The sequence below is a fragment of the Macaca nemestrina genome, chromosome 8 (genome assembly GCF_043159975.1).
Source record: "Macaca nemestrina isolate mMacNem1 chromosome 8, mMacNem.hap1, whole genome shotgun sequence".
In the NCBI taxonomy this organism is placed as follows: domain Eukaryota; kingdom Metazoa; phylum Chordata; class Mammalia; order Primates; family Cercopithecidae; genus Macaca; species Macaca nemestrina.
This window is the reverse complement of record NC_092132.1, coordinates 112,856,564-112,870,147: the sequence shown is the minus strand read 5'-3', so window position 1 is coordinate 112,870,147 and position 13,584 is coordinate 112,856,564. Positions and strand designations below refer to the sequence as shown.

Below are 13,584 nucleotides of genomic sequence, written 5' to 3'. Positions count from 1 at the left end.
CTGACACCAATTTTACTGGGTGATCAAGATTAACATCCCCAGGAGTGGGGAGGGAGCATGATTTCTATGGTATTCCTGTCAAGCATGGCCATATGGCCATGAGGCAGCATCAGACAGACAGCAGAGGTTCAAACTACAGCATGGAAACAGTCAAACATAGGAGAAATGGGCATGCTGAGGGCCTATTCCAGATGGAAGGAGGCTGATGAAACATGACAACTAAATGCAAAATATCTTCCTGGAGAGATTTCTGAAACAGAGAGAGACAGAAAAAGGTGGAGGGGAACAGAGGCAGTGAGAGAAAACAGAGACAGAGAGACAGAAAGAGAAAGGAAAGGAGGGAGGGGAGCAGGAAAGGGAGGTGAGGGAGAAAGAGGAAGAGGAAGGGGCGGGGAGATGTGAGGGAAGGAGGCACAGAGAGAGGGATAAATTGTTGGGACAGTTGGCAAAATCTTAATGGAATCTGTGGATTGGATGGTTGTGTTGCATCAATGTTGATTTCCAGATTGGCAGGCACGTGGGATGGATACGTGGGAAAGTACCCTTACTTTTGGATGGTATACACTGGACTATCTGGGGATGTGCAGAATCATGTCACATGTCCTACATTATAGACAGATGGACAGGGACAGGAAGTGCAGGAGAACGGGCGTAGAGAATGCAGACACCAGAGACGCAGGAATTCTCTGTATGGTTCTTGTAACTTTTCTGTAGATTTGGAACTACTAAACAATTTTTTTAATGAGAGGTAAAGAGGAGTGGTGGTGAGCTGCAGAGGCTGTGCAGGAGAAGAGTGATGTTGTGGGGGTAATTCTGGGGTCTAAGTAGGGGACAGGTGGCCCACTGGGGCTTCTACACATTTGAGAATCACAGCCACTATGAAGTTATAATTACATCTATCTGTCCTGGTTTTTCTTTCTTTTTTTTTTTTTTTTTTTTTTTTTTTTGAGATGGAGTCTTGCTCTGTCGCCCAGGCTGGAGTCCAGTGGTGCGATCTCAGCTCACTGCAAGCTCTGCCTCCCAGGTTCACGGCATTCTCCTGCCTTAGCCTCCCAAGTAGCTGGCACTACAGGCGCCCACCACCATGCCCAGCTATATTTTTGTACCTTTAGTAGAGACGGGGTTTCACCATGTTAGCCAGGATAGTCTCTATCCCCTGACCTCGTGATCTGCCCACCTCAGCCTCCCAAAGTGCTGGGATTACAGGCATGAGCCACTACGCCTGGCCGGTTTTTTTCTTTCTTGCTTTTAGAGATGGGGTCTTGCTATGTTGCCCAGGCTGGAGTACCATGGCTATTCACAGGGGAGATCACAGCTCACCACAACCTCGAACTTCTGGGCTCAGACGATCCTCCTGAGGAGCCAGGACTACAGGTGCAGGGCCATGCCTGGCTAATTTGTTTTTTAATATTTAATTTCTAAATTATTTATTTATTCTGTAGGACAAGGTCTCACTATGTTGCTCAGGCTGGTCGTGAACTCCTGGGCTCAAACCGTCCTCCCGCCTCATCCTTCTGAGTGCCTGTGCATCTGTCCTATTTGTAAAGGACCCGTGAGGCACGACCTTTACTGGAGTTGTGATATTATTCCAGGATGGAAACCCCAGAGTGCAATCAAACACGCTAAGAGAACATCCCTCAACCCACAGGGAAACCTGCTGATCCGCTTCTGGAGGGCAGGCCTCTCGTTCTGTGGGGCCACACCACCTGCAGCCTGTTTCTAACCCAGATAGTTTATGGCTCCCCAGAGACCGCTTGGTGGGAAAGGTCTGCTAAAAATACATGATCGTGGAATCTAATGAATCAGAAGCCAGGCAGAGCTGAAGCAACTGCCATAACCATAGTAGAAAGTCACACCTGATCTCCTTTGCAAACCTGTCTCTTGCCTAGGGGCTGGAAAGACAGAATAAGAGAAGAAACTGAGAGGACAGCACAAACTCAGAGAGAGGTGGTGCAGATGGAAAGGGAGGCGACCGCCTCTGAGCATTTTCCCTGTTTGCTTTCTTGCAGTCTAACTTTAGCCTTCCTGCCCAGGTAGCACTTAAGATTCACAGTTTGCTAGATACTCATGAGGAGGAAAAACACTCTAATCCTTTTCATTACCTTAAAGAAAAGGAATGCACAACGATTTTAGAGCTCTGCAAGGAAATGAATCAACCTCAGTTCACCTTCTTTCTACTCTGATTGTACAGAACTCGCAGCAGCCCTGTGCTCTGAGAAATCCTGCAGCTCAGCAGCACATCAACTGCAGAGGTTGATAGGCCCTTGGGAAGGTGGAGGAGGAAGTGTGAGCTTGAGTTAATGAGAGAATGGGACTCTGAAATGCAGCTCAGCAGCTAAGAATATCTCCTATGGACTAGAAAGAGCATCTATGCCCGAGATCTTGGTATTCTTTTTAAAAACAAAACAAAAAAAGACCAAGACCTTCAGAAGAAGGGCAGTGGGGTCAGGAGAAAAGAACCCTGGACTTCTAAAACTGTCCTTATATATGACCTCCCAGCCTTCAATTTATGCTGCTTTGCAATGACAAAACTGCTCTGAGCTTCTAGTTTCCTCTGAATTCCACAATTCCAAGAATAAGACAACGTAACAGCTTGCAGAAAACAGTTAAGCCATGTGTTTTGCATGTACAGAAAAAAATATGCCAAGATTCATATAAACTGTTAACAGTGGTTTCGGGGAACGTAAGAGAGTTAAAATCAGAGCCAAGGCTTGTCAAAACGGACAGAAAGGATTTACACCAAAGAAGTCACAGTAGAATGCAAACAATCGCGGCCAATTCTCATTCCTCCTCTAGTCTCATCACAACCATGGGATCTGCTTTCAGCATTTCCTCTAACAACCAGAGAGGCGAATCTTCCTCAAGGCCCAGACCCAGTGTCATTTTGCCTGTGACTTTCCCTGTCCGCTCTCTTTGCCACACTGTACCCTATTTCCAGCCCCCTAAAAGTGGATTGCTTTCTTGGCCATGTTCCCATGGCCCTTGATAACTCTCTCAAGACCCTCATCACACAGAATTGCATTTATCTGTGCTTGTGTCTGTCTATCCCAAAGGCCTGAATTTTTTGAGATCCTGTGTTTTGCTCACCTTGGTAATCAGGTCCTAGCATGGAGCCTGGTGCATAAGAGTTTGCAGAATTGAATGCACTTTCATGGAACCACACACAAGCCTATCTTTTTTCTTAGTCTCTCAGCACTATGAAGATCACATCTGGTCTTCATATTCTAAATTCCTAGAGCAATGAAAGCATAAAGTGGAGTTTAGAGAGCGTGCTTTCCTTGCACTATGTTCCGATCATTCCTGAAGGTGCTAGTCACCCTTTGCCTAGTCCCTAGGATTCCACGGAATGTCGCTGCTGTGACTACAAATGAAGATTTTTATGTAACTGAACTGGTCAACTAGCTCTTCCTTGGTTGCAGAGGAAGGGAAAATGAAATCAGTCTGGGGCAGATCACCCAGAGCAATAACAGGCTTGCTGCGCAGTGTCAAATCCATCCTCTGGGTAAGTACAGAGGCTTGGGCTGGGCGTCTCAGTCCTGGGCTCTGAGGCTCTTCACCTCTCTGAGTCTCCCCAGCCTCCCTGGTCAAGCACCTGCTCTAAACAACCCTCAGGGTAATGTGAGCATTAATGGTGGAGCAGGCACTAGGTGCCAGGCATAGGGGCACCTAACTGCATATCTGGTTTAACTATTTAACACAGAACACTCATTTCCCAGGTGAGGGCTCCAGTGAAACATTTTCTCTTCCTCATCATTATTCCAGAGCTGCACCAAGGCAGCAAGTCTAAAGAAGCTTTAATACCACAACACCATCATATTAGGAAGGCTTTCTGTGTGTTTTGGGGGTGCAGGTAGGATCAGAGAGCTATGTAGTTTAATACATTTTTCTATGCTTGTCAACAGTTCCTAAGAAAAAAACGACGACAGAGAAAGGTGCCAGGTTCTAGATCTATACAGATCTAGCTCTAACCTCCTAAGATGGATCGACCACCATCCTCACCCTCTTTCATTTCATGTACCCCAATCTCCACCAAACTGCCCCCTGCCCCAGTGCCCTTTGGCACTCCAACCTTTGCAGTCCGTTCCTTCTCACAGCAATTCCTGTTTCCCAGTTCTCTACTAGGAGACTCCTTCCTTCACGACCTTTCTCTGACTCATTAGCAGGCCAGCCATTACCCTTAGACCAGAAACGATGTAAGAGCAGGTCCCGGGACCTGCTCATCTTTGACTGGCTGGCTCTTGGAACATTAGAACAGCTCAAAAAATATTTGTTGAATGAATGATTACACGGACAAAAACATCTCCTGTACTCCTTCAGGATGGCACTTACAATACTGAATTTGTAATCTTTTATCTACAAGCTGGACCTTTTACCTGCCTCCGAGTTCTTTGAGAACAGGGCATGAATTTACTCGTCCTGGTTAGCCCTAGTCTCTAGCATGGTGCACGGGTCATTGTAATTGATCAATACGTGTTTGCAGAATAAATGAATGAGCAGAGAAATTTCATCTTGGATTTTTTGTTTGTTTGTTTGTTTGTTTGTTTTTGAGATGGAGTCTTGCTCTGTTGCCCAGGCCTGCAGTGGTGCAATCTTGGCTCACTGCAACTTCTGCCAGGTTCAAGTGGTTCTCCTGCCTCAGACTCCCAAGTAGCTGAAATTGTAGGCATCCACCACCAATGCCCGGCTAATTTTTTTATTTTTAGTAGAGACGGGGTTTCACCTTGTTGGTCAGGCTGGTCTCGAATTCCTGACCTCAGGTGATCCACCTGCCTCGTCCTCCCAAAGTGCTGGGATTACAGGTGTGAGCTATTGTGCCTGGCCTCATCTTGTACTTCTTTTTTTTTCTTTTTTTTTTTTTTTTTTGAGACAGAGTTTCGCTCTTGTTGCCCAGGCTGGAGTGCAGTGGTGCAATCTCAGCTTACCACAACCTCTGCCTCCCAGGTTCAAGTGATTCTTGTGCCTCAGCCTCCCGAGTAGCTGGGATTACAGGCATGCGTCACAACGCTCAGCTAATTTTGTATTTTTAGTAGAGATGGGGTTTCTCTATGTTGGTCAGGCTGGTCTCGAACTCCCAGCCTCAGGTGATCTGCCTACCTCGGCATCCCAAAGTGCTGGCATTACAGGCATGAGCCACCGCGCCCAGCCTCATCTTGGACTTCTTAAGCCCAACTCACCAAATCCAAAGTAATACAGCATAAGATATTCAGAAGTAACTTCTAGACCTCAGTTTCCTGAGCTATAAAATGAAAATTGAATGCCGTGAGTTCCACTAAGCCCTAAGATTCTATAGCGTGGAAAGGTCGTAATTACCACCATCACTGGAGCCCAAGAAATCCTGATCAAAAGACTTGGCATTTGGCTGCTATAGAAAATACTACACTGTAGCAGAAATTATTGTTATAGGTGCTCCATTTATTCCTAATGCCGGCAACCGTTTACCTTCAAGATAAACAAGAGCCCAACAATAATAGGGCTTCCTAATGCACATGTGGAAATTTAGGGCACATCCGGGGAACTGGCATGGTTTCAGGTACTTTCAGTGGGCTTTTGCACTGGAAATTGTTTATGCTTTTGTGATCATTCAGATGGTCGAGCTTCTGGACGCTGCAGCAAATATTGCCAAATACTCGATCTGTGGGGCTAATGTCAGCATCTGAGCCGTGCTTATTGCAGGAGTCATTATCCTAAGTATGCACGATTGCACAAGACTCTTACAAAGTGATGGTGCTTAGTCTAGTTCCTACGTGGTCTAAGTATAAAATATATAAGCTTTCACCATTCATAGCTACAGCAAACAACATCGCTGCTTTTTTTTTTTCCTTTTTATTCAGTCTGTCAACGGAGTTATGAGCACCTACTACAGGTTAAGCAGGATCCTGATATGGAGCAATGAGGAAAGCAAAGCCCTCTCCCCTTAAGATGCCTACAATTTAGTGAAGACAAAAATAAGCAGACACATACATGCATATGAAGGCAGGCAGTAGCAAGCACTATGGAGAAAAATGAGACAGGCAAAGAGGACCAACGGCGCCTGGGCTGCTCTGGGAAGTCCTCACTTTTAACTCTGCCTTACACTGAGTCGCAGATGACAAGGCTTCTCCTCTTCATGGAAAATTATCTCCTGGAGCCTCAAGCTCTTTCTTTCCTATCAGGAAGGCCAAATGAACCAGCAAGTGTCAGCGTCATCGGAATAGAGCAGAAAACTAAAACCGTGAGGCTTTTTGCCCCTGGGATTCCAGCTCACAGCCCCCAGTGGAGCATCCACGTCAATCTGACAATTGTAGGAATTCAGGGGACACAGGCTGGCACTGGTCTTTTCTAGTTTTATTTTATTTGGTTGACTCATTAATGTATATAGTCAGTTATGTCATCCCAGAAAGTATTTTTGTATTGCTATAGTCTCCATGAGAAAAAAAAATTGATTTGATATCAATCTAACAATAATTCTGGAAACTGAGCATGTGAAGCTAATACTGGTCTGTGCACAATTATGTGGCCATTTATGAAGACAAATGCCAGAGCATCTAATATAGGACACATCCTATGCCAGGTGCTGTGGAGAAACAGAGTCCCCAGTTATGGGCTTTGCCTTCCTGCAGCATGGAGCCCACCAGGAGAGGGAAGACCTGCTCAATGTTACCACGCCACATAGTGGGGCCGGCTAGGCTTAAGCCTTAAGAGAGGTACTGACACATCACAAAGGCAGGGACGGCTTCAAGCTATGGGGATCAGGGCTGTCTTCACAGTGGCTGTTGAGCTAAGATGGAATCTACCAACCCATTGCTATGTGGCTGCTCCAGCAGCAAGAATGACCCAGTCCTGGGCTGCGTAAGGGGCCCCGGTAAAATGTGTGCTCAGACTACCACATCTCAGGTGATGACACTCCAAGCCTGGGCAACAAGTCCTCTGGCCTCCCCACCTCTCTTCTCTCCCCCTTATTCAAAGCCACCACGGGGTTCCACCTTGCCCCCCACACCAGCCTCCTCACCAGTCTTGCTGCTCCTGTCCCTGTGCCCCGAGTCTGTCCTCCACACAGCAGCAAGGGCAATTGTTTAGAAACCTCCATCAGCATAAGCATCTCTTGTGTAACACCATCAAATGACTTCACCCTTATGGCAAAATCTAAACCCTCACCAATGCAAGCCCTCCTTGATCTGGCCCCAGGCACTCCTCCCACCCCACTGCCTACCACCTTCCCTTCCATCACTCAACTCCAGCCTCACTGTTCCCCAAGCAAACCACTGTCACTCCTGTCCCAGGGCCTTTGCACGTGTTTTCTGCTCTCCCAAGAATGCTGTTCCCCAGAAACCACATGGCTCTCTCCCTTACTTCTTCCAGGCCTCTTAAAAGTTGTCTCCCTAGACAGCCCTCCGACCACCTCACTGAAATAGGCACCTTGACCTTCCTCCTCCCCAGCGTCTCCCGTCAGCTGACTTCAGGTATGTGCCCATCCTCTTAGCTATTGTCTATTTCCTTCACCAGCACGCACAGGCCACCAGCACGCAGACTATTTTGTCTGTCTTGTTCAGTGCCTAGAATAGGCCTGGCACAGAGTGGGTGCTTAATGAGTGCTGTGGAATGACCCCACACAGGCGAGTGGGAGTATATTCAACATGCCCTTCCTCCCTGCTCTCATCAGCCCCCGCCAGCACTTGACTTCCTCGAAGGCTGAATGACTTCCAAATATCTATCTTTGGGCTGGACCTCTTATCTGAATTCCAGGCTCAAATATCCAACTGCTTACTATATATTTCTGCTTGGATTCCTCAGAGCCTCCTTACCGGGATCTGGACACAGCTCTGCTTTTGACTCCTCCCCCATGTTTCCACACACCGGTCCACTCCCAGCATCTCTCATTTAGCGGATGGTGCCACCACCCACCTGCCATGGAAGCCAGTCCTCCGAAGGTCATTCTCAAGTCTCCTTCCCCTCAGTGCCCCATCCAACCCATCACCCAAGCCTGCTTGGCTTTGCTCCATCTCCACAGCCACGACCCTCATCTAAGCTGCCCATACATCCCTCCGGTGCTGCTGGGCTCACACAGGCTCCCCCACTGCACCACTGGGCCCTCCACCTGTTTTCCATGAGGTAGCCAGTGAGACCCTTTAAAGCACACCCTTAATCACGTCACTCCTGTGCTTCAGTCTGTGGTTCACTTTCCTCTATGCTCGGGAGAAAGACTGGAATCCTTCATGTGGCTTCTGCAAGGGGGGAATATTCAACCAGGACACAGCAATACAGCTGCGCAGGTGTTAAATGCTGAAATGCCCCACTCCTCCAGGTCAGTGGCCACTGCCGCAGGCTTTTTTTTTTTTTTTTTTTTGAGACAGAGTCTTGCTCTGTTGCCCAAGCTGGAGTGCAGTGGCTCGATCTTGGCTCACCACAACCTCTGCCTCCTGGGTTCAAGAGATTCTCCTGCCTCAGCTTCCCAAGTAGCTGGAATTACAGGTGCCTGCCATCATGCCCGGCTAATTTTTTTTATTTTAGTAGAGACTAAATAGTTCCACCATGTTGGCCAGGCTGATCTCAAACACTTGACCTCAGGTGATCCACCCACCTTGGCCTCCCAAAGTGCTGGGATTACAGGCATGAGCCATTGCGCTGGCCTGCTGCAGGCTCTTAAGTACCCCATCCCTGCTGCTCTGGCTGCGGTCCCCCACCCAGGCCTCTTCCCTTCAGTCAGCAACTATAGGGTTAACGTCTGGTGCAGCTGGTGAGCACACACATGCATGCACACACACTGCTCTGGCCCAGAGGCACGCTGTCCCAGTTGTTTATAATTTCAACTTCTAGTTTAGATTCAGGGGTACCTGTGCAGGTTTGTTACATGAATGTACTACATGACGCTGAGGTTTGGAGGACGTATGATCCTGTCACTCAGGTAGTGAACACAGTACCCAATAGTTAGTTTTTCCACCCATGCCCTCCTCCCGCCCTCCCCCACCCATAGTTCCCAGTGTCTCCTGTTCCCATCTTTATGTCCCTGTCTCAGTCGCTGAATGTTGTGACTCTCGCCCCTACCTGTAAGCTCTAGCATGATCCCAGCTCCACCTCGCCTGGCCTCTTGTGCTGTCTGCACTGCGCCCACTCTGGCCTTCCTTCAACCCTCTGCTCCTTTCCCTGCCTCTGGGGCTTTGCACAGGCTGCTCTCTAAGACCAGCATATTCTCCCTCGCTTCATCTCATTCGCCCCTGCTCCTCCCTCAGCTCAGCTGTTTCTTCCTCATGGTAGCCTTCTCTGACCTCTGACTCTAAGGAAGTCCTCTCATATACTCTCTGCCTTCCATTCATGGTTCCTAACATAGTTTTTGGTATGCATATCTGTTTATGTCATTATTTGATTAATAGCTGTCACTGCCAATAGATTACAGTTCAGAGTGGATAAGGACCATGATTTTAAAATGAAATTATTCTATTCCTTCAGCCCAGCTCTCCATATACATGTGGAGATGCACAGGAAGTACATTGGACACAGCCATCTAAAATGCAAACAATAAATTTTAAAATTGGCATTCATATAAGGGGGCTCATGTATGCATGCATGTGTGTGTTCTTACATATAAATTTCTTCTTTCCTGTAGACATGGTAATGATAATGATGATAGAACATTAGTAGGCACAGTCTATGCAACAAGGAACTGCCCTGAATATTCAGACGTCTCTTATATAAGCCAAGAGTTCCTCTTTCTACACTACTTAATTACTTCCTATTATGGCAAACAGTATGCATTCTTTCCACAAAAACATACTATTTGAAAGTGTGTTACTTATGTAAGGATAAGTATTTGCCCTGTTACCACCACCACAGTCCATCAGCTCAGAAGATTCAAGCAGAAAGCAAATTATCTTGCCATGACCCCGGGACAACAGCTTGCTTTTATGCGTGTTTTAAAGAGCAGAAAGCTCTAGTAGCATTAAGAGGCTGGCCCTGTGCACATTAAGCAGATGCAGGATCGTCCGGCTGGGTGCACTCGTGGGTTTCATGCAGGCATGGGTTCAGTCACTGGAGTCCTTCCCCCACTACCAGGACTGTCCCGCCAACAGCAAAACCAAACTGCCCTGTGCAACCAGAATGAGGTTCAGAGAACCCTGATCAGCTCCTTTCCAGGCGCAGTCACCCGCAGCTACCTGTCCTGCTCAGCCATAGACCATAAGACAGGGACCAACAGGGCCACATCTGGCAGCTGTGGGAATTAACCAGCAGCAAGGGGCTTTGCGCTCGATGCATCCTTTCGTTCCCTTCTGACACTCATTGCCTAACTTGCAGCAGTATCCTCTTTGAAAGAGAGGCCAGGCTTAGCCAGGACTGCAGTCTTGAGTCTGAGGCAGGAGCCTCCCCTCAACCTCAAGCAGGGCTGACAGCCACTTGTCACTGGCGCTGAGCCGATCGGAAATGGTGTCAATAAAGTGCAAATAATGCCTCAGTGCTTGCTGCTCTCTGAGCCCAAAATGAACTGAAGAGGTGCTCTGAGGAGAGAAGGCAGAGTGACAAGGCAGTTACACCAAGGCCTCTCCAACGGGAGACCAATCAGGACATAGCTATTCCCCGGGTGGCATCAAAATCTTCCAATTTCACACAGAAAATGAGTCCTGGCTCAAGTCTCACACACGTTCAGTTGTCCCCATTTTAGCTGAATGGATTCCTTTGACAGCTAAAATCTTAACCCTTGGAAGGCCTCTGAAGGTGTGATTCACCTCCACTGAGAACTGCACTGCAGAGAAACACATCTGCAATTCTCCAGTCATAGCAAGAACAAAGAAAGCCTCCAGGTGTGCATCTCTGCAAGCCCAAGAACACATCCCAGGTGGAGAGAGTGAGCAATCCCCCTGCCTATGGGGGGCTGGGGCAACACAGCTGGAGCCTGTGCAGCTGCTTTTGGAGGTGTGGTGCTAAGAAGGTCCCAGACCCTGTCTCCCGAACAACTCTCACACCAGGACCCTCACCCTGCCCCCAGACTTTGCTGCATCCACCTCTTGGCATCAAAAAATGGGCTCAGACTTTCAACCTGCTGTGCAAAGGTCAGCCTGAGCGGATGCTTGGTTACAACCACCACAATGTCCTTTGGGCTGTGGATATGTGGATGTTGGCATTTCTGGGTGGAGGGATGAGAAAAGGGGTGGAGGGCCTGGTCCCTCATCCAGTTTGCAAATTCCAGTCAGGTCCACATACCTCACTTTCCCTCTAAAGTGCACTGCCAGAGGCTTTGCTTCCTATCACACACCTACTTCTGTTTCCTATCACACACCACACTGCTCCATTCTCTCTGATCTTTTAGCTGTGAATTTCTGCCACTGCAAGACCATCTTAATCCAAATGGGGTCTCAGTCCTAGGAGTAGGGGCAGGTAGTACTTTGCATTTTATTTATTTATTTACTTACTTACTTATTTATTATTTATTATTATTATTTTTTTGAGACAGAGTTTCACTCTGTTGCCCAGGCTGGAATGCAGTGGTGCGATCTCAGCTCACTGCAATCTCCATCTCCTGGGTTCTAGCAATTCTTCTGCCTCAGCCTCCCAAGTAGCTAGGACTATAGGCGTGCACCACCATGCCCGGCTAATTTTAGTATTTTTAGTAGAGACAGGGCTTCACCATATTGGCCAGGCTAGTCTTGAACTCTTGACCTTGTGATCTGCCCACCTCGGCCTCCCTAAGTGCTGGGATTACAGGTGTGAGCCACCACGCCCAGTCTATTTTATTTTATTTTTGAGATGGAGTCTCGCTCTGTCACCCAGGCTGGAGTACAATGGCATGATCTGGGCTCACTGCAACCTCTGCCTCCTGGGTTCAAGCAATTCTCCTGTCTCAGCCTCCCAAGTAGCTGGGATTACAGGCATGCACCACCACGCCCAGCTAATTTTTGTATTTTTAATAGAGATGGGGTTTCTCCACGTTGGCCAGGCTGGTCTCAAACTCCTGACCTCAGGTGATCTGCCCGCCTCAGCCTCCCAGAGTGCTGGGATTACAGGTGTGAGCCACTGCACCAGACGGTATTTTGCATTTTAAACAGGGGCAGGAAGGGTAGGGAAACTGTAGATGAGGGGGTAGGACAGAGGCATGTGGCCCATGGAAAAGTTAACCTACATTCAGAAAATCTGGCCCTGCTAGCTTGGAAAAGTCATACGAGCCACTAAAGTACAGAGGAACCATGAAGACATTATGCTAAATAAAAGAAGTCAGTCACAAAAGTACAAATATAGCAGGATTCTGCTTCTGTGAGGTCCCTATAATAATTCGTAGAGATTGGAAGTTGAAGGGTGGTCACCAGGGGCTGGGGAGTAGTCGGAAATGAAGCGTAAGTGTTTAAAGAGTACAGAGTTTCAGTTTTGCAACATGAAAAGAGTTCTGGAGATGATGATGGTTACAGGATAATATGAATGGACTTAATCCCATTGAATCGTATGCCGAAAAATGGTTAAGACAGGAAATTCTATGCTGTATATTTTACCACAATTAAGAACACATTTTTAATGGCTAAGATGGTTTTAAAAAGGTCGCAATGGATAAGTGTATTCTAAATTAGAAACAATTAGCATGTGTAACTAAACAACTTAATTGGCAGGCAAGTATCTACAAACAAACAAAACCTGTCACCAATCCACAAGCCCAAACCGCACACCTGTTCCCTTCCTGGAGGGTCATTTCCTCTCTATTCAGTCAGTTCCTGGATCTTTGGCTCCAAGCCTGAGTCTCTGCCCTCCAACCCAACCCGAACACATTTTGTTTCCTAGCCAGCCCCTCCTGAAGCTAAGGCTCAGCTGTGTCACTCAGGAGCCCTGGAGTGCCAGCCTCTGTGCCAGCCCCGCCACCCTCAACCCAAGCCCACCTGCCTTTGTCAGCACCTGACCAAAGCGGGGCCTCATTCCCCGACTTTCTTCTCAGGCTAGCCGAGAACCCACACAGACTGCCGGTGGACAAAGGAGACTGAACGTCCCTACTGACACAGTATCTTTCAAAGGCTCTTCCTCCTGCCCCAATTCAAAGGCCACATATTCTAAGACAACAGCAGGGACTGACTGGAACTTCTAAGCGAGGAGACTGCAGGGGATCTATGCGGGCCTCGCCCACACTGTTCAGGCATCAGCACTTCTCTGTGGGGCCCTGGGCCACGGCAGAAGTGGAAACAGCAAGGTTAGGGCCTTCCGCAGGCAGAAGCCATGGGGGAGTTTTGAGGCCACTGGGAAAAGGTTAATAGAGGCAGTTTCAAAGCTCTCAGGAAATGGCATCAGGCAAGAGCTACTCTTCAGAGACAACAGGCCTGCCTCCATCCTGCTTACCTGGTTACAGGTGTTAATGTCTACCCCATTCCGCAGGTGATCCAAAGCTTTGTCCAAGTTACCTGATCTTGCTGCTCTCAGAAAGCTGGTAGCAGCATCGGCCTGTGAGGAAAAACAACAGGCATTGAGTGTCCTGGGTATATTAATGACTTCACTGCCCCATTCAAGCCCCAGGCCCCTGCAGAAGCCCCTGCATCCTCTGATGTGGCACCCTGGTGCCCACAGTGACACCAGGTGTGCACAGGAGCCCTAGAGCCCCTGGTTGGACTGTTCTTGGGGTGAACCGCCTTCACACCCAGGCCTCCT

The 13,584-nt window shown here is 48.1% G+C and overlaps 1 protein-coding gene across 17 annotated transcripts in view; it reads right to left on the bottom strand.

Annotated features, from left to right (window-relative positions):
* LOC105476533 (ankyrin 1) overlaps nt 1-13,584 on the bottom strand; it is a 244,720-nt gene that overhangs the window by 93,047 nt on the left and 138,089 nt on the right. For all 17 annotated transcript variants that reach the window (XM_011732528.2, XM_011732531.2, XM_011732532.2 and 14 more), the window contains exon 2: nt 13,279-13,380. In XM_011732528.2, the coding sequence (XP_011730830.2) occupies nt 13,279-13,380 (102 nt within the window). The remainder of the gene's footprint in view (nt 1-13,278; nt 13,381-13,584) is intronic.